Below are 22,708 nucleotides of genomic sequence, written 5' to 3' on the forward strand. Positions count from 1 at the left end.
CGTAAAAGCAAAAGCTTTCATTGTGATAGCTGAATAAGAAACTGTATGATTTTGTTTACTAAAAGATGTTTTCATATATAAAGGTAATGATACACTGTGAGAAGTTCGATACACATATACACAAGTTTTATAATTTAGTGTGATACCATATAGCATGTGAGTATAAGTATCAAAGTTAATTGCAGACATGAGACCATGAACTATTATCCAGCACTCTCATCCCAGCTATATAAAAAAGACGCATGCATCCTGAAATATTTCAATTCTCTTACCTATGAACACCTACTGGTACAAGCAGAAAGTTGAAGAGCACAAACTTTTTTTAAGCTCAGTTATTGCCATCTTATTCACAAATAATTCTTGATAAAGTATTCCTTCAAAATAGAGAATACCAAAATAATTATGATACCAAATCCTCACTTATAAACCAGAAAACAAATCTAACATATTTTGAAATTTGTTCTGGAAAACCATCCAGAAAAACAAAGTTATGGACTCAATGATCAAATAGATGCAAAGCCTTGATGCCTTGATTTACTGGTGCTATTTGGGCTACCTGATTAATAAATAAATATATTTTTAAGTGGCAAAGGCAGGACAAATCCTTAGCTACTGCTGATTACCAAAACTGAGCAAGACCTTCCTCTATATGCACATTTTGTCCCTAAACAGAAATCAGTTCTCTTCTCTGATGAATTTTTTGATAAAAAAATATAGCTGCTGTTGTTGGTATATTTTCCCCTGCATGCCTAGGGTAATGATCCCTGAATTTAGCCTGGAAGTAAAAGAGTTAATATAACCTAAAGAGTATATTCTTTTTAAAGTTGCCCAATAAAAGTTAGATTTTAAAAATATATATATGTATATATATTAGTTATATATAAATAGGTAACAGGAATAAGTACAATAATGAATTTATACCTTGTATTTGATGCCATGTTACACATAAACTTTTTATTTTAACATCGCCAACCTTAATATTTTATTATATCTCTCATTAATAATTCAAATTTTAAATACAACCAGCATCATCACCGCCTTGCTTGGGTATCATAATACCCACATTGCTTCAATATAAATAAATTTATTGCAACACCTTGGCTATACATTATTTTGACGAGCTTTCTTTGGAGAAGGCAAAGTAAAATTATGCAGAGAGTATTGATTGTTTTATTCTATAGGTATTAAGCATCTATGAGAACAAATCAAAGCTTATTAAAAAAAATCAAAGTAAAAGCGCATGCCATTTATGAGATTCATTACGTTTACTTACATGCCACTTCCAGAGATGCATTTCGACTCACTGCTTCGCCAAGATAGTTCCTTGCAACACACACGTAGCTTCCTTCATCAGGTTTACTTCTGCGCCCATGCACAATGCGCAAGAAGAATAAGGATCCGCTGGGCAGAAGCATCCTGTGGGACCGGGGATCATCCTTGTCAGTCTCCACCCGCTCACCATCCTTGTACCACTCAATGGTGGGCGTTGGCCGGCCCTCGGCCTTACAGTTCAACGTGGTGGGCTCTCCCTTGGAGACAATGACATCGGAAGGGTGCTCCACAATCCGCGGGGGAAAGTCTTCCTGGCGAAGACGAGATCCTACCAAATGTGACAGAATGAAGACAAGCTTTAACATTCCTTATCTATAGCTTTTGTTTCACTGAGGTTCACATTGATAAAATTAAACTATTCAATCATTCAAACTGCACTTACTACTATTTTATTTATGTTTCAGTCTTTTGTTCTTTATGCATCTCGTAAGTCATTCCAAGTCCCTTGTGGAACAAGACAATATAGCAATAAATTAATATGTTAATTCTAATGAGTTAGGTTTAACATGTTCCATGAGTCAGGACAAATAAAAATAAGCATGAAATTTTCTTTTGGAACCAGTAAGTTGCAATGGGTACTAAGATGAGTAAGGTTAATTTCCTGTCTTCAAAGTGCTTACTATGTACTAGGGGAGAAAGCCAAGTGGACAAGTGCCTAAAATACACACATAAAAAACGTTTATCACGCTGGCATTGTGCTATCAGAGTCAACACAAAAAAAGACCTGAACATTATGTACAAATAGTAACTCAATTTAACAGATGAGGAAGAAGTTTAATGACATATATTGTCCAGGACTGTGGAAGAAGTAAGCAGTAGAGGCAGGATTTGAATCCAGGTATGTCTGACTGAGGAACTCAGGTTAAATCACTATGTTGAAATAAGTGTTGCATGGAGGTCCAAGAAATGTATTACAGGAAAAGATCGGGGAAAGTAATGTCAACTCTAACTAGAGCACAGTGAGAGGCTTCCCCTGAAAAGGTAGCATTTAAATTGAGTTGTAAAGAATGAAAATAATATGTCAACAGAAGGAGAAAGACATTCAGAATGAAGAAACAGCATGAGCAGAAGGACAGAGAAATGACAATATATGTATAATACATTTCATAATCAGGGAGGAAGTTAACGTGGCAGGTGAGGGTAAAAGGCAGTCTTATAGTCGGAGACAAAAGGGCTTAAAATACCACGCTAAGGAGTGTGACTTTTATTCCATATGGCTAACTGATTTTGAGGGAGCAGTGACATGACCATCTGTGTATTAGAAAGATTCTTTTGGTCTGTACAGTAAAAGATAGATAGCAATGGAGGCAAAAAAGACAGGTGAGAGTTACTTCTATATCCCAGAGAACAATAAAAAGAACCTGACCTTGAGACACTTAAGGTAGAAAAAAGAAGGAAGATATAAGTTATACCATAAAATAAACACTTGACAGAATTTGGTATTCCATACAGTAAGGAAGAGTGACAGGTACCAATAACTTTCCTGTGGCTACAATGAAAACAGGGCCATTAAAAGTTAGAAGAAATAGGAAGAGAAGGACCTGTTTGGTATTTTAAGATGAAAATTTTACATAATGTACTGTTTTGAATATTTTAATTTATGAAGTGTCAGAAGCCATTATTTGTGGAAAGGTCCTACCAGCTGCTGCAAATAATTCTAAAGGAGATGGCTGAGAGAACTCTGTCTGGAGACATAATGATAATCTACATACGAGCTTTTAAAAGCTCTTACAATTTTCCAACCAATCACCCAATATTGGCACATTTCTGTTCAATAAACAGAAGTAATATTTACTCATCAATGTGATTCCAGTTAACTTTCAATATTAATTTAAAATTTGTATTTGAATTTAATAAAGGGAATTTAATTTGGTAGTGAATGAACGTTTTCTGAAGAGGATTAACTTTTAAAGGTTGCTGATTACCATTTGTTAGCTCATCAGATGCAAGAAGGAACTTATACATTACAAGTGCTAGGTACCTAAAGCAAGAGTAATTTACACTACACAGGTCAAATTTTTAAGAAAAGAACTAAAGAGACCCAAAGCATTTAAATATGGACAGAAAATCACAACCTGCATCACAATAATAAAGAAGGTTATATATCGTAAGTACTGAGGCCCTAACACAAATGAGGAATTTATAGAATATAAAAAGTAAGAATTATTTTAAAAAGTAATAATCAAATAAGACCCCAAAGTACTTAATTATGAATAACTAATCATAGCTTGCAAATCAGTAGCATATTCCCAAATGTAAAGGTCTGGACACATAGCCATAGAAACTGATACTAAAATGCACCAAGAGTTATATGTCACTTTTCATGTAACAGACATATGGTAGCCACAGTCATCTTGTTTGGATACCTTCCTTGCTCTTCTCTAATCTTCCATATGCAATCATCTACATTCTCTCTAATGCCAAAGTTGTTCTATTATTAAAACTAAGCAAAAAAAAAAAAAACTAAGCATGTTAACTGTCCATGTTTTTAGAGTGCTATTTTCTACATCAAAAAGTTCTCCACCTTATTAGGCAGTTTGGCCTGGATAAGGCCTGAACAGGACCTGAAATACACTAACACTTATTAAATAAAATATAGAATAATAGACTAATAAGAGAATTAGAGGCAAAACATCTAAACTATTTAGCAATAAGATTTAGAATCTAACATGTCCAATAGCACTCAGAGAATTTTACTCATTTATCACTATAACATACGTAAACTATTCTAGTGCTGTTGCATTTGGATATTCTTGTAGTAGCTTTACTCCGCTGTTATAAAAAATTCAAAAGAATATCTACAACCTAAATGTAAGAGGTAAAGTTATCAAACAATCAAAACAAATTACAGGAGCATATTTTTATGATCTTGAGTTAGTCAAAACCTTCATGAATATGACACCAAAATCACATGCAACAAATATATTTGTTCTTGAAAAAAACATTAGAAAAGGAAAAACAACCCACAGAATCAGAAAAAAATTGCAAATCATATATCTGATAGAGGACTTATATCTAGAACATATAAAGAACTCTTACAACTAAATAAATGTACAAATAACCGAATTTAAAAATGGGCAAAGGATTTGAATAGACATTTATCCAAAAACGTTAGACAAAAGGTCAGTAAGCACATGAAAAGATTCTCAACATCATTAGCTATCAGGAAAACGCAAATCAAAACCACGAGATATACTTCACATCCACTAGGATGGCAATAATCCAAAAAATGTAAAATAACAAGTATTGTCTGGGACGTTGAAAAATTGAGAGCCTCATACATTGCTCGTGGGAATGTAAAATGGTACAGCCACGTCGGAAAACTATCTGGAGTTCCTCAAAAAGTTTTGGAATTAACATATGACCCAGCGATTCCACTGCCTGGTATATACCCAAGAGAAATGAAACCTTATGTCCCCACAAAAACTGTAACATTGATAGCAGCATTTTTCATAATAATTTTTTTAAATGGAAAGAACCCAAATGTCCATTAACTGATGAATGCATAAATAAACGTTATATATCCACATAATGGAATATTATTCAGCAATAAAAATGAATGAAGCACTGATACACATTATAACATAAGTGAACACTGAAAATATTATGCTAAGTGAAAGAAGCTAGTCACAAAATGATTCCACTTACATAGAAATGTCCAGAATAGTTAAATTCATAGACACAAAAATAGATTTTCAGTTGTCTAGGGTAGGTAATGGGGGTGAGAGGTGAAGGGGGACTGGAGAATCTTTTGGGGGTGATGAAAATATTCTAAAATTATTTATGGTGATGGTTGGACAACTCCATGAAAATAATAAAAACTATTATATTGTACACTTTAAATGAGTAAAGTATGTATGAATTATATCTCAATAAAGTAGTTTTTAAAAAGGCATAAGTAAAGGCACTGTGAACAAATTTAATACAAGGCATTGTAACAATTCATGTTCATTCTGACCAATAGTTAGGTTATTTTCCTCATTCATAGTTTTAAGTTTAAATGTAATCATCAGGCCAGCAATGGCCAATAGGGCATAAAATAAAGTTAAAAGGTTGTACCAGTCAGATAGATGATTGATAGTCATATAGGTAGGTAGCTAGCTAGCTAGCTAGCTAGATAGATAGAATGATATGGAGAAATGCAAAAACATAGCTGCAATCTAAATTTTAAGATGTTATCAAAAGTGAGGGAATTTTGAACTCCCTTAAATTCAGACATTACACAACTATAGCAGTGACCCTTAAGATGGGTAAGCCTTAGATGGGTTCGTGAATTCTTTGAAATTGTGTATAAAAATGGGTATTCTTGTGTGGGCAGGAGGGAGTAGTAGCAACAGGGGCTACAGATTTCATCAAATTTCCAAAGAGGTCTGAGGCTTTAAAATTATGAAGGGCCACTAAAGTACTAGGATCAAAACAACCCCATTATTTGGTTAAAAAACAAAAACAAAAAACAAAAAAGATAGCTGAGTTGTCAGCCAAAGTCACTGGGGTTTCAAAACCCAACAGTAGAGGGGGCTGTTCATCACATAAAAAGCCATGAAACAGTTTAACTTCAAAAGCTTTGATATCCAAGGGCAGATAAGAAATACAGGGTTCCCAGCCCAACCCCAGACCTACAGAATCAGAATCCGCATCTTAACAAGATTCCCTGGCAATGCATATGTGCATTAAAGTTTGAGAAGCACTGCTTTAAACAGTTTTAGTATGACCTTGAGCTAAGGATGGTTTAATATTTTTAGCATGTTGTTAAAAAAAGAGGAGGAAGAAGGATAAAAGCAGCAGAAGGTGAAGGAAGAACGAGACTGTATATTGTCTACAAAGCTTGAAATACTGTGATCTGATCCTCTGCAGAAAAAGTTTGCCAGTCCTGCTCTAGAGCACCTGTTTATCAATTTCCATTAATAACTTTAGTTTATTTGTTTATTTTTTTATATAGGACCATAGAACTTTTTTCTCCAGATTTCAGATGAAAAAATACGTCAACAGCAGGAAAATAATATTTTGCTCATGTAATGGGAAATATTCAGGATCTCTATTTGGTCAGATGCACTAAGCACTGTATCAGAATTACTATCTGCAATACTAACTTTGCTTGCAGCTCATAGCAAGTTTGGACATCATTTTATATCTTAATTATGAATTGTGCAATAAAATAGTCATTTTAATCTAAAACATTTTCTTCAACTGTCTTTAGATATTATAAGGAAACAATGTAAATTAGTCATAGGGTACTATAGGTGAATATCCAAATGTTTATTTTTACTGTCCAAGAAAGTAAGCTATAAAATAGTCAAGTGATTTGTCCATAATTGAACAGCTATTAGAGGCAGAATTAGAACTCAAGGCCTTTCATCCAAAATGTACTAGGCTTCTGAAAATGCTGGAAGCTTAAGGAAAGAATGCACACTACAATGAGACTAATTACAAAACCCCTTCTAAAACTGATTTCAGTAAAATAAGTCAAATTAATGCCTCTAGTCGTAATAAAATCAGAAAACATCTTCCTTGTTTTTTCAAAGTGTGATTCTTAGACTACCGGCATCAAAATCACCTGGGATATTTTTTTAAATGAAGATTCTTGGGTCCACATTGAACAGAATGCATCAGAAGTTACAAGCGGAAGGATCTAAGAAGCTGCAGTTATAGCATGCCTACCAGGAGATCTGGTTACATCTGGCTAGATGTAAGCACGCCACAGAAATACCAAATTAGTGAGCTGGATGAAGCTGCATCTTTGAATAATGTTCTAAGCACCCAAATTTACATAATGGATTATTTCCGCTTCTCAGAGACTCTCAAACAATGATTTTGTAATGATTTTAGTAAAATATTTAATAAAAAGCAAATTGAATGGTTTATTAGTGCTTTAAACTTTAAAGAATTGGAGATGAAGTATAAAATCATAATTTGTGAATATATTTAAATTTAGTTTTATTTAGTCAATAACCACTCATTTGCAGTGAGTGCTACAGAAGTGTTGTTTTCAGAAGTGATTTCAATTACATAATATAATAAAGGAGGATAAAGCACTGAGAACACCTGTTGATTTCATTTCACGTATTTGAAAGTAAACTTCTTCTGTCTCCTTATTCAGTTGGAATATAATATTTCCTTGGACTAAGCTTTACTTTTCATTCACATACTAGATAGCATATCTAGCTAAGCAACACATTTCAAACTTCTCTGAATTTTCCCTCCAGCAAAATTTCTATGCAGTGTCGTTTTTCTTTTTCTTAAAAACGTACGTAATATACATTGTGTCCTAGTTCATAATAAGTATGTTTGTTTTAACAAAATATTTTCCAAAAAGTTTAGTAAAATAAAGCCAGCAAGATATTCTATGATTACTCCAGATCTGAGTGTGACCAGAGATTCTTCCTGAAGTTATCCCTCCCCCAGTTTGAGAGGTACCTAGTGCAACATGAAAAAGTGAAGGCTGGATGACCCATCACAAAAAAGAGGTGGTGTGGTAGGAATAAAGGAACGGGTTATTGAACAGCAAATATTTATGCCTCACTTTTACCAGGTACAAATCAGAACACTAATGTCTCAAGAGTTGGTTTAGATGATTAAAAGAAATCATATATATGGATCACCAGGACATGTGGTAAGCATCCAGTGTACCGTATATTTCCCGTCTATAAACTATTACAAATATTCTTTCCAAAATTTGCCCCTTAAAACGAATCACACTGACAAGTTTCTCCTTTCTGAGGTCATTCTTGTATTAATTTTTTCTGCATGGTAAATTTTAGCTGGACCAGGCTGATCGCTTTACACTAGATTTCAAAAGGATTAAAGCCCTTACTGCTTTCTATTTTACCAGAATAAATCCTATTCAAAATTTTCTCCACAGAAAGAAACATATCTCAGTGCCACTACTAATGCTGTCCACATTTATTAGTGAGCTCATGTAATTTGTAATGCAATGGAGTTAATTAATCACTCCATCAAGTCTGTCCTTAGAACTTTTCCATCCTTGAATTCTTCATAATGATTAAGTTCCAGTGTACTTCCCTTATCAGAGGGGGCAAAATAGAAGAGGGATAAAAGAAACTTTTTTTTCCTAGGAGTCCTATGATGTGATAAGATGTGGTGAGAAAGCTAATGTTTGGAAAACACAAAGACTGTTTTATCCATTTGAACCTTACTGAAATTCTCTCAGGAGATGATCTAATTTAGCAATGAACTAAATACATTTATAAGATTCTCATTTCTTCTGGAAGCACAGCAGTGTTAAAAATAAGTTTAAATTAGAAAGGACATCAAAATTAAATTGAGGCCTGAAATACTACTTATTTATTACAAAAATTCTAAACGGCTTTTTTTTTTTAGATTCTTTCCCCATATAGGCCGTTACAGAGTACTGTAGAGTTCCCTGTGCTACACAGCAGGTTCTTATTAGTTATTTATTTTATACGTAGTAGTGTATATATGTCAGTCGCAATCTCCCAATTTATCCACCCCCCATCCCCTAGTGACCATAAGATTGTTTTCTACATCCGTGACTCTACTTCTGTTTTGTAAATAAATTCATTTGTACCCTATTTTTAGATTCCACATATAAGCAATATCATATGACATTTGTATTTCTGTGTCTGACTTACTTCACTCAGTATGATAATCTCTAGGTCCATCCACATCTCTACAAATGACCCAATTTCATTTCTTTTTATGACTTAGTAATATTCCATTATATCTATGTACCACATCTTCTTTACCCATTCATCTGTTGATGAACATTTAGGTCGCCTCCATGCCTTGGCTATTGTAAATAGAGTTGCAATGAACATTGGGGTGCATGTATCTTTTCGAATTATGGTTTACTCTCGGTTATGCCCAGGAGTAGGACTGCTGGGTTATATGGTAGTTCTATTTTTAGTTTTTTAAGGAACCTCCATACTGTTCTCCATAGTGGCTGTACCAATTTACATTCCCACCAACAGTATAGGAGGGTTCCCTTTTCTCCACACCCTCTCCAGCATTTATTGTTTGTATATTTTTTGATGATGGCCATTCTGACTGGTGTGAGGTGATATCTCACTGCAGTTTTGATTTGCATTTCTCTAATAATTAGTGATGTTGAGCATCTTTCATGTGCTTTTTGGCCATCTGTATGGCTTCTTTGGAGAAACATCTATTTAGATCTTCTGCCCATTTTTGATTGGGTTATTTTTTTTTTTTTTGATATTGAGCTGCATGAGCTATTTGTATATTTTGGAGATTAATCCTTGTTTTGGTGCTAAATGGCTTTTTAATGTCATAAAACTAAAGGGACAAGGGTGTGAAAGGAAAATGACAAAGATTAAAGACATTCCTTGTCAAACTTGGCAGCCTTAATTCTGAAAGTTTCAGTTGTACAATATGGCATCTAGTATCGTCCCTATGTACCCAGTCTTCCAGGTCCAACAGGCAAAACATTGAGCTACCAGAGACCCTCTTGTCCCAAACGGCACTTTAGAGTTGAGAAGGAGAAAGAAAAAGAGAAGCAAATAATTGAAGTTTCTTTCCCCAAAGCTGAGACTAGAACACTTTGCCTTAGCTGGGAGTCCATTTCCAGGACAACTTTTTCTTCTCTATCTCTCCTCCTTCTTACCCGTATTTTGGGTAAGTCTAAAATAGAAAGTCCCAAGTACTAGATTTCAGTTATTGGGTTTTTTTGTTTGTTTTGGTTTGGCTTCTTTTTTCCTTGGCCATTGTTTGTTAGGTATGTGACCTTAAGCAAGTTACCTAAACTTTCTCATGGTACCATGTCTTCATCCCAAAACTGAGGCAACTAGAAGAGTAAGTTGCTACAAGTTCATTGTTTTATAACATTATACACTTTTTATGGCTGTCACATCATAATGGACATAGCCATAGGAAAAGATAATAGGGAGCAATTTAAATTTATTACCACAGAGCAAATTTTTAAAGATATACACTATAGATTAATGTTCATACTTTTAATATACGTAGAGATTAGAAAGGTTTGCCCCTGATAGGTCTTATGTCTACTATCAAAAAGCAATGGCTGCCAAAATGCCTTCTTAGAGCACCCTCCAAAGGTTAACAATGATTTAAAAGCTTTTGTTTAAAAAGCAGCTCGTGTAACACTTAGAATTTATTCTTAAATTTATGTTAAATTTACTTACATTGCCAATAAATACATGGTGCTACAAATCATTTAAACCAAACACCAACTGGTAAAACATAGGTACTTACCTTAAAAGTAAATTGTTTATTTAAAATATAAACAATTAATCAATTATTTATAATATAATCTTAGTCAAAGATATTTAAAATTTCCTTCCTTATTCAGGGTGAGTAGCTGCTATTTTAGGATAAGGTAACTAAGGCAGCTTTCATAAAACTTTTCTCTGAATTTCACAACTGTATTTCAGGTCTTTATCAGTGTATCCTTAGCAGAAATTACTGAAAATATTAAAAGTGGAACACATTTTCCCTCTTTGTTTCCCCACCACCTCATGTTACTCAGTGCCCTTGTTACGTAAGTTTTTAATTGCTTAACATAGTAATTCATTTTCTGGCTGCCTACATCCAATGCAGTGAGCCACTGACCTCTTGTGAGCAGGTGGGGCCAGGTGACAGAACACCAGCATCCAGATGGAAGGCAGGACTGGTTTGGGCAAGTTAAAACCAATAGCAGAAAGCAATCAAAAACAGGGGTTAAACACATGAGAATATCTATATAAAACTGAAGAGAAATTTTGAAACCACAAGTCTCTAAGTTTCCAGTAAGTTTTTAGTAGTGATTTACTCCTGAGAAATAAAAAAATTAATTTCCTACTTTATAAATTCATTTTCCAACAATTCAGTGAGGAGCCAACGTATTAACCTGGACATTCATCCAAAACTATTTCAAATCAATTTGTTACATCTTACCATGGTTGAAGTTATTCTTTAAAGAGTGATTTGCCACCAAATCAGAGGTTTTCATGGGTTATGCAGATTTGCCTTATGGTGACAAAAACAATCTGTATTCCAGGAAGATATCTTTGAAATTTAGCTTCTTACTGTCGTATTTATAATATTTTGATGTGGTTTTAAAATTGCATTTGGCTTTGCAAAAGATGATACAATGAAACAATCTCCAACCTCATTCAATTGTTTAATAATGTTTAATTTTCTAAAAACTATCAATATTTATTCGGTGGAGACTCCAGAAAAGGGCATTCTCCTTACATAAACTCCTAATGTACTGATAACATTTTGGCTTTCTATTCTATTTCCTAAGCAATATATTCTGAAAATGCTGTGGCAGTAGCATTAATCTTAGTAACTGCAGAGTCAAAGGTCCCAGGGTCAGTGTCAGAAAACACCATTCCTACTAGCACTGATACTTTACACCTGTGCTAATAAGCTCTGTTAAATATTTAGTTTCTGATAAATTTGCCTAAAACTCGACATATTTTCCTCTTATCTGAAATGTTTTATTATAAATTTAAATTGAGATTCAATAACCCTAGTTAAAATTGCAAACGTCATTTACTGTATAGTAACTAAGGCTTTTTTAAACAGAATTGAGAATGTTAATACAATCCAGAAACTTTCTTTAAAGAATAATGGCTAAGTCATTACCCCCCAAATTATAGCTGTCATGAGCCAAATGTATTAGCTGCATCATCTCCAAGTCATACACACAATGACTGGTTTTAGACTTGTTCATTTCCAACTGACATCCAACTGCAATTTGGCCTAACATATGAAATCGCATTGCATTACACCATCATCTTCTTAAATATGGTTCTTAAATCATGGATTACCTTATGCGGAATAGAGGATGACACCTCAGATATTGGGGGTAAAATTTTGTGTGCACGTGTGCATGTACGTTTTTAAGAAATAACAAAGCAGATCTTTGACAGTTAATACAGATTTTCTGTCTTTAAGAAGACTCTGACTTGCAATTGCTCTTGTCCAAGTGTGAGATAGGACTATGAAATCAGGCAAGTTTCCTACCCTCTCCACACTTTGGTTTCCATATCTATAAAACATAGCAGTACCAACCTAATATTGTTGTGAAGACTACATGAGATTTTTCCATGTGCTGAGCACACAGGAAGCACTCAGTGAATGTTCACTACTATTAGTGTTACTATAATGCATAATTCTTTTATTAGTATCACCTCTATCACTATACTCAAAGGAATTTGTGACCCCATAAAGCTAAAGACTACCATCTATAAGATATAGTCTTTTTTATGCAATAATAAGTCATTCAAAATACAAAAACAGAATAGTTTCTGCCTATCTCTCTATTGTGATTTTCTACTACTGCCTGTTCTTACCTACCAAATCAAAGGTCATTCTGAATAATATACCTTACCTACACTTCCCTAAAGCCTCCATGTTTTCAACAGCTCTGCACCTTAGGTTTGCCACATACACTATCAAGTTCTAAAGATGAAAATATTAGGTGCTCAATCAATATTATATATAAATGCATGAATAAATATATCACTTTTGCTATTCTTTCAGTGGAGCTATAGCAACTAAAGAATACTTCTACTGTAGTTCATGACAAATTGGATGGGTGAGACTTTAGTATTTAGAAGGCATTACTGTCTAGGCATGCTGAAGAAATTACCTGCAAATTATATTCATTGGAATTTAATCAAATATCGATGTTTAATAATTCTTTGTGTGTCCTTAAATATTTTATTGAAATAGGTTATACCAATACTGATGATTTTTCTTTATGTAAATCTTGAAACCACTGCGTGATTAATACACGGGAAGAATCTATTTTTTGGTGACTTCTCCATTATAAATTTAACGAGAATTAAGGACTATCAGAAGAATCTTTTTGAGGGCACAATAACATGACTGAAGTTAAATGACAAACGGGAACAAGAGTACTATCAGAACACTGTCTGAAATTAACCCTTACCAGTAGTTTAAAGCGGTGGTGATAAAACCATTTTCTCACTTTTAAAGCAACATATTTCTTCCTTGAAGTCTCTAAATTATAGTTCTGTGAAATTATATATCCTTAAAATAAGGCTAAGATCTCTTGCAATTAAAAAATAAATAAAAAGACAAGTCAAAGATGGGTATAGCAATCCCAAAGATGAGAAGATTTTCTCTTGCATAGTAGGAAGAGCCATATTGTATTTAGTTTTCCTTAATGTTGTACAATGGACTGATGTTGTACAATGCTGTAATTCTTTTTCTGAAGCCTATACCTTGGAGAGTAAAGGAGGTTTATAAAGGTATCTGAATACAACTTATACTTATTGCTTTGTCTTTGACAATCAAGCTCAGAGTGAATGAGCTTTCACAGTTGACCAAACCGAATGGAAGTGACAGCGTCACATTTCTGTGGAGGTATTTGCAATATAGGCACCTAAATTCACTGTTGAAATGTTTATTCCACTAAAAACACCTTGAACAAGATTTTGATCCAGAAGACGCTGAAAAAGAAGCCATGTTTAATCAGTTGCAAATAGTTCTTAGGCTTGGAATTGAATGTTTTCAAATCTTCAGCATACTGTCAAAAAATTTCAAAGTTGGCATTTTGTCCTTCGCTTTATGCATTGCATTAAAATAATAAATAAATGTAAATCTAAATTAGTCTCTAAGAAAAAAAGATTGATTTAGTAAATCACAATGATTTTGATATAACTTCTGTCGTAAGGCGTACAAATGGTTAGTTAAATTTAGACTGAAAATCAGAGTAGCTTTAGTCTAGCAGATAAAGAATATGAGTTACCTTAATTATCAGGATACTTTTCATTTGGGGATCTACTTTCTCTTCATTTTTGTTTATTTATGCTATCTGTTGATGCCTTTAAAAAATGAGTGATTTAATAAAACTTTAAATTTCCTTTCAAGGGATGTCTTCTGTTTCAGAGTGAAATGACCACCAGATAACATCATTGCTGCAACAGGAATACTGAGTGTAGTTTTCAGTTAAAAGAGCTTGTCTGCATAGAGAAAAACGAGCTTGTTTTTCTGCTGGATGGAGAAAAGCAGCAAATGGGAGTGCTATAAATATTTTAAAATGATCTTTTTCTGCTTGAATTATGTTTCACTAAAATACATCAGAGACTCAATTCCTTGGGTCTCTCAAAAAACGTCTGCAGTTTCTAGAGAACTTACGAAAAGTGTTATTTTCCACTCATTTCATTTACTTTGAAGCCTTATCAGATGAGGGATCAAATGAAACCGATCATCCCCAGGTTTTCCCAGGTTATTACCATAAGGACATGGAATTAACCTCCAACCAGCCACTCTCAAAATGCAATGCTTTCTTGTCACAAAGCAAAAGAAGTGGAACACAAAGAATTATTCTGGATTATGTTGAAGGGAAAGAAAATGCTGACAGGCAGAGGAATAAAAAAGTAGAGGAATAAAAAAGTATAGAGTTATGGTAATTGTGAAAGACAAGAATAACAATAGCTTAGAATAGGGTGGCTATTTTTTTAAATGTAGGAAGTTGCTTTTACAGTCAAGTACTCAGTACATCAAACTCTGACAAGTTGGATTTTATAAAAAAAGCAGCAACGGAAAATCTGGAAGAAAATGAAAGGTGTATGAATTTTAAAAGAGTATAATGATGTTTGCTTAATATGCCAGGTAGGTATACTACTTTCAAAAGAGGCAATAATAACTGTATTAGGGTTTTTTTTGTATGAGATATACAAACTGTTGTTGACATTTAAAAAATAAAGAACATTGTTACTGGGTACTTTTGTTATAAATTTCTATCACTAGTGCGAAAAAATCTTTGAGTTACATGTAAACTACTGAACTAGACGTTTGAATTAAGTCAAATAATTTCTGGCTCAATAGTTAAGGCCTCCTAAGACCTCGGCTCTTCTCTTCAGTGTATGGGGACTCATTCCCTCTCACTGTGTCAGGTATCATTTCTATGACAACAAGAGCCAAATCTCTAGTTTTGTATCTCCAGCTGAGGAAAGCTCTAGGCTTGTTTCAGGTGCCTACTGAATGCTCATTCATAACCTCAAATTCTGTATCTCTCAAAGTGGATCCCACCCCTCTCTCCTGTCCCATACTTCATCCTTCTCTTCTTCCTGACATAATTCCATCTTTCTTCAGGTCCCTAATACTAAAAGTCTTAGTTGTAGGGTTTAACCCCTCAATGTCTTTCATATCCACTTAGGCACAGACTCCTGTGGATTCTTCCTTCTTTCTCTCACTTTATGTCTACTGCTCACTTCCATCCCTCTCTAGGCTCAATTTCACACTATCATTATTCCAAAAGCCTTGGAGTTTCTCAGTTCCAAGTACATTCTTATTCCTTTCCCTCATCATTCTATACCTAGAAAAATATATTCGGATTTTAGAGAGCTAGGTGTAACTTTCCTTTAAGCAAACAAAGAAGTAGGTTAGCCAGCTAAATCTTCTCAAACTTTCACAGAGTGCTCTAAATTCTTTTCACTCCCTTGGCCAGTAAAAATCCATTTATTCAGCCAGCTGAATTACAAATTGCACTTTTCTAAGTCCAGCTTATGCAGCCAGGATTAAGCAAATTGCCTTGTGAGTTTTACGATGAAGCACAAAACTCTGAACCATCATGCCAAGGCTCGGCATTTATTTGGACAGCATTTACTCATGCTGCCACGATGTCTTTGCAACACTGATTTATAGTCAAAGGTGCCAGAACATCATTTACTGTATTAAAACTTGGCTGTGTTTCTCCATTTTCTGAGTTCACTGCAAGTTTGAAAAAATATGTTGACTGCAGGGGAAAAAATGAGATGCAGAACCCTTACTTACTGAGGTAGCTTACACTTGATAAATGTATCTAAACTGCCCACACTGAAATCAGGCCTATGGAACAGCTTTGTCACATGAATCCTGAAATGATGATGCAGGCATTGATAAAATCAGGCTGATTTTTTTTCTATTTTACTTATGAGTACCTTTAAATATAAAATAATGAAATACCACCTAGTAAATAAGCACCTTAATTTAATTTCTAAACATTCCCTGCGAGATAATTAGCAAAAAAAAAAATAAGAAGAAAAAAGACTGTAGTAGCTTCAATGTAGTTAACACATATTCACCAACCTCAGCATTTATATGTCTACTATGTGAAGTTTGAACTCAAATATACAAAAACAATGAAACACAATTCGCAGTGAAAATACAGCCACTGTCTAAAGTCTATCAACAATCAGGCAATGGAGGAGGTTGTATATCTGTTGTCATTAGTTTACAACCAAGTGATTTCTTTAATTATCCTCAATGGGCTCAACAAGGTATTAAACACCCAATGATGAGTCACGGAAACAAAGGCATGAATAAGAGCACAACGTCTGACTTTGCCAGGCTCAATGAGCTCCACCTTGATGTACTGATGGTTCTTAATGAAGACAACTGCCACCAATTAGACAACTGACAATTAGGTTGAAAACTAAAGTGTCCAAACAGGAACAAGGGACTGACCCCTGAATACTAAATTATTTTTAGGTGGCATTTAATCACTCTCACAACAGCAAGAGACAGATTTTAGGGGTTGCTCTTTACTCCAATGAGGAATTCTGCTTTACACTTTACATTTTGCAGGTTGACATGTTAGCTTTTTTTTCACTCTTCTAAATTTTGCTGGAATCTAGCTTGAAACACTATTTCATTATGATTAACTTGTATCAATGAACATACAATTAGAAAGATGGGCCACAAACAATATTTAAACATAGGATCTAAGCAGATAGTGCATAGATTCTGGATTTAGACAGACCTCAGGTTTAGTTCTGGCTCCTAGAGGGCAGGTTATTTCTTAAGTAGAAGATACGAGTGTCACATTATTTAGCCAATATTTAGAGTGTCTAAAGCTATCTTAGTACTGGGGTCTGTCCAATAAGGATTGAGGAGAAGTCCCAGGTCAGCCTAGGAGAGGAGTGGCCATTTTTGTAAATATATCATATAAATAGGAGACACATAGGAAATATATATCATATCCATATATATATATATACACACACACATACCCATATATATCCATGTATATATCTTATTCCCACATCAAGAATATTGCCTGAAGAGATCATTGCCCACAGAATTTTCTTCAAAAAACCAAAAATTTTCAAACACTGAACACACTTTTGCACAAGCCACTGCCTTCCCCCACATAAAAAAAAGACAGTCTTTCTGTTTGTACACCAGCCGGCATCCCACATTTGCCCGTACTAGGATTATTTCTGAATGATGTGGCACAACCTTTAATGATATGCTTCTTGCATCACAGGATTCAATGTTCCACTTTTGTCCATCTCATTGCTTTAGTCTCCAGAAGTTGCATTTGCCTGATTATTATTAATACACAGGGGCATTTCTGCACGGCTGCCCTTAGAGCCCACACGCCTGGGCTGCCTCAGAGGTAAGATCACCTTTGGATCTCCACTGGCTCTGTTCCCTTGGACGGGATCCAAGACAGAACTGCCTTATGTGGAATTTCACTGCTGTGGCCAATGGTGTAATAATGAGGTTCCCATGTCAATACACCTTGGATTTTCAAGGGTCGTATTTCCAATACAAGCACAGGCATTTAAAATGATGTGTTTCTTTTAATTTCATTTCATTCAACTTTTTTCTTTCAGGATCAGGTCCAATACTATACACCAAAATGCATAACACTGTCAATAACTTGAAATTTCCCATAAACTAGCATAGAGACATCACACACACACACACACACACACAGGTATAAACACAGTCACAGAATTATGGGAACAAAATTTTTCTCATTCTTCCCTTCAAGGAGAAATCTGCCACTCAACATTAATGTCAAATATTTGAGTCATTAAGCAAAACATATAACTCCAATGGATATCTTATAAAAAACAGAATGTAGAATATATATAATTTTATAATCAAATTAATATAGCCACTCATTTTTAGTGGAACCGTGTCTAGTCATTAATGCAAAACTTCAAATAACTATGTATTTATGAACAGAAATATATGAGCAAAGATTTTCAAGCTTACTGCACTCCTGCCAAAGGCAGTTAGTTGTAAGCATGAGGCAAAGGACACGGGTCTACCCCCAGAGTCAACTGTAGCTAGCTCAGCTGACGAGAGCTTTCCGATTCTTGGCAGAATAACAGATTCTCAAGCAGAGAGGGGATAGGGGTGAGATTTTTTCTTCTGTAAGTAACTTAATGAATGAAGTACTAATTAACATTATGGCATTGATAAATGGAGAGAGAGATTAGGGATGTACTCGATACTCAGACCTTCGCAGATGGACGGTCAAAGCCACATTAATTCCTATCTCATTGGAGCATCTGCTTCTCCCATAATCCACTGCCCCTTGGTACAAACAACACAAACTGTTGTGACTCAATTCGATTTATATCAATCTAATTTCTTTTAATCCAATTTGTATTCCAATCTACTACCTTCTAATCACTTAAATCTTCAGCCTCCATCTGGTAAATTTTCTCTCAAAATTAACGGAGCAGATGCCTCTGCGATTGTCCTCCACAGTCAAGCTAATCAGACCCTCGCAGTGGCCTATAGAATCCGCTGAATAGGTACGTGACTTACGGTGTTGCCCTTCCAGTTACAAAATCTGTGAGGTAGGAAGACCATTTAATATGTCATTAATTGGTTCATTTGCATAACACTGCTTGGGAAGAAGCACTGGACACAAAAGCCAAGAGAAGAAAACTACAGGAAGAGAGCAAAATGCGCTCATTTCTCAAATGAGCTTTACAATTCAATCTGTCTTCTCTTTAGGTTAACAAACATGGGGTGAGAATATTATTTAATATTGCATGGTCTAAAAAGCTACCTACCCTCTGCAGGATATGGTATTAGAGGAGTTTTGTCTAGTCATCACAAAGTCATACTGAGACCTAACTTTGGTTGACAAACATATTCTTAAAATATGCTTCTGAATTTTGGAACTATGCACTCATTTATTCACTGGAGCATATGTCATATAAACAATAAAGCCCCTGGCTAGCACTGACGTCCACTCCCACGGAAGTTCCACTGTGATCCATAATTAACACCACAAATTAAACATCCCCTATGAGAAAGCTGGCAGCACTACCTGTGGAATAAACATCATTCTGGAGACACAGTAATTAACAAAAATGTAAATAAATAAAAGGACCCAAGACATATAAAGACAAACACTATACTGAACTACTTTGAAGTGGAATAGGTTTGCATAGGAGACTTGGTTTCATTAATTTACAGTCATACTTACACACACAGTGTATCATCTCGATAATATTTTTAAATATTTTTTTCAAATTTCAAGATATCATAAATAGAAATACTAAAGTGTTCCATGTGCCCACATAAGGATTTAGCCTCAGGAAGCCTTTCGCTGTTAGAAAAACTTGAAAAATTAGCGTAGAAAATCATTAAATCTACAACATAGTCTTAGAGTGAAGAATTCTTGATACGTCAGCCTCATTAACACTATGAAACAGAAAAATGTCAAAATGCCTTCATAAAGCATAACATAAAGCACAAACTGTTGGATTAAACAATTGAATGTAGTATCTATTTCTATAATTTTGACTAGAGTAAGATATAAAAGGTAAGGCCTCTTGTGGTTGGGTCACTGGGTGTCCAATATAACCAGTGAAACCCAGGTGGAGAAATCAGAGGGCAACAGCATTGGATCTTCTGGGAAACTGGCAGGAGGCAGGACTGGGGAACTGGGGGCACGGTGAGAGACACTGATCCGTCTTTCGATCTCAGCACGAAGACAGTAGGTGACATGCAACCACTCAGTGAATAAAACCAAGCACTTCTGGACCTAGCTCAGTCGCAGATTTGATGCTCTAAGCCTCAGTTGTTTCACCTGCAAAGTGTACTGAAAATTATGTCTGCTTTTATCCACTGTATTAAGGAAGAAATGAGATCATTCATGTAAAGTACCATGTTTGAATTCTAGGGCACCATATAAATAAATGTAAGACCCCAGAGCAAGGCCATTTAAAAACATGGACTCTGGACTCAAATTTGAGATCCAGACTTAGAGTTAGGTTACCTTCAGATAAATTACTAACTTCTCAGTACGTCAATGTAAAATGGTGATAATAATAGCGCCTATCCCATGTTACAAGAAAAAAAAAGAATTAACGAATGTAGTATGTCTAGATGAGTAGCTAGAACAAAGTATCTCATGAAAACATAAATGTGAGGTAAAGGATAAAAGCTAAGAAATTTGTCTTTGTATGACAAGTTCTCAAGTTAATCTAGAGGTGCAGTAACAGTTCAGCAGCTAAAGGTAGTGTCTATTTTCTCAATTGCATTCTTCTTTTCAATAATAGAGGCGAACTAACTTGTAAGGATATAACTGTTTCAAGTGCTGCAATGAGGTCTATCTATAGAGTGGAAAGAGAAATGTGGTTTGTATTGTACTTTTAATTGGCTTTCATATGAAAACAGTGACCTCAATGGTATCAGTAATTTTATTAGTTACTGAAATAAGCACTTACTGTATACCATGTGCCAGGCATTGTGCTAGAGGGAGGGAGTCCCACTCTCAAGGAATTCAGAGTCTTCTGCCCTGGCACTTTGATTAAACCCTTTTCCCACTCTTGGCAGTAGAATATCTGAAGCAGACGGGTCACGTGCTTTCTTGAATGCCGATGTTCACATAACTAACTCAGAATTGTAAAAGTATTAGTCGAAAGCCCACTTCCATAATCCTGGCCTCAAAACTAAAGTAGAAATATAAATGGGTATGAATTCTAGAACATACGGGAATGATTCTATACTTGGATGAGCCACCTACACACTCAAAGACTACCTGTGCCCCACCTCTGGTAAGGCAAAGAATGGCCTTTGATGGATAATAATATGTATGTAAATGTAAGTATTAGTGTGTGTGTGTGTGTATATATATATACACATATACATATATATACGTATATATATGCTTGATATATATATATGTCTATGTGCTCCTTCTCTCTCTCTCTCTCTCTCTCTATATATATATGCACATACATACACACACACATATATGTATTATAGAAGAATAACCAAGGGGGCCAGATGCTACTCTGAAAAAAAAAGCCTTGAAAATCTAGAGAAAATTGGAAGGTCCAGTTGATGAAGGAACACAGTTCCAGCTTCCTCTGTGTTAACCACAGTCCTAGCTGATTCCAATCATTTCTCGTCTAACCTTTCACCAATGACCTCTCAGTGTCAAGCCCCTCCCCAGCAATCATTCAACCAAACGGAATCCATAATTGACCAGGCTTGCCAGCAATTTGCAGAGTACCAGAAGTATTTTCTCAATTGTTATTCTATCATTTTAGTTATGTATATAAATCTTATTTCTGCTGCAAGTTTTAACTTAGTATTTTTGGTGCCTAGCACAGTACCCTAGTATATCACGTATGTAACAAACATTAACTCATTTTCAACAATTCTAATATTCAATAACAAAACATTATCAATATAGCTACACTTTGTCAAACTTTTGGCAACAAAGACTCTTTTTTCATTCTCAGTACAACCTTTGTATAATTATCCTTGTTTTATAGGTGAGAAATCCAAGAATTTAAATAGCTTGTATAGATTCATATCCACAGAACTCAAGATTATCAAAACATAATAGGAAATTTTGTGTCCTATTTTTCAAAAGGCAAGAAGATATATTTTAAATGTGCTGTGTTATTGTGCGGTTTTTGCCCAAGATTTAGGAGACAGTACATTGATCAGGAAAGAGTCCTGGTTTGTTTAAGTGAGCTGTTTCAGCACCATCTTTGAAGCTCCCCATCATCAAATCCTTTCCTTAAAAACATTAACATTATCAGTTTTAAATAGTTAACGGGGTTCAGAACATGCTCCCCCCAAATAGGGCACCTTTGTATATTGAATTTTTTAAGCTAAAGGAATTTGAGGAATGGTAGGTGCAAGAACGACTTTGTGACCTTCCCCTGAAACAGGTCATAAGACCCTCATGTGACAGGTGACCTCTTTATACCTGGAAGAAAGGAGCATCCTTACCTCCAAAGACTAAGGGACACTGAAAGGAATGAGGAGGGACATAGATGTGAAGGAACAGGCCTTGCTACGTTTCCCCCAGTTTGCTAAACTTACCTCATACCCTTTGTCCTATCACATTTTCCCAAGACTTTCCCTTCTTCATCAAACCTAGTATAAAGACACTTAGGTTTAACCACTTTTTGGGTTTTCATTTCCTTATGAAGTCTCCTGTGTCATGTAAAACTTAAACAAATGTGTAGCTTTTCTCTTGTTAATCTGTGTTTTATTATGGAAACCCCAGCCAAGAAATTAGAAGGGTAGGGCTTCCCTGGTGGCGCAGTGGTTGGGAGTCTGCCTGCTAATGCAGGGGACACGGGTTCGAGCCCTGGTCTGGGGAGATCCCACATGCCACGGAGCAACTAGGCCCATGAACCAC

The 22,708-nt window shown here is 35.1% G+C and overlaps 1 protein-coding gene across 5 annotated transcripts in view; it reads right to left on the reverse strand.

The window, feature by feature from the left end:
- Nucleotides 1–22,708, reverse strand: part of ROBO2 (roundabout guidance receptor 2) — a 562,867-nt gene that overhangs the window by 502,665 nt on the left and 37,494 nt on the right. For all 5 annotated transcript variants that reach the window (XM_036851501.1, XM_036851498.1, XM_036851500.1 and 2 more), the window contains exon 2: nt 1,274–1,600. In XM_036851501.1, coding sequence (XP_036707396.1) covers nt 1,274–1,600 — 327 coding nt within the window. The remainder of the gene's footprint in view (nt 1–1,273; nt 1,601–22,708) is intronic.

The sequence above is a fragment of the Balaenoptera musculus genome, chromosome 4 (assembly GCF_009873245.2).
Source record: "Balaenoptera musculus isolate JJ_BM4_2016_0621 chromosome 4, mBalMus1.pri.v3, whole genome shotgun sequence".
NCBI classification, from domain to species: domain Eukaryota; kingdom Metazoa; phylum Chordata; class Mammalia; order Artiodactyla; family Balaenopteridae; genus Balaenoptera; species Balaenoptera musculus.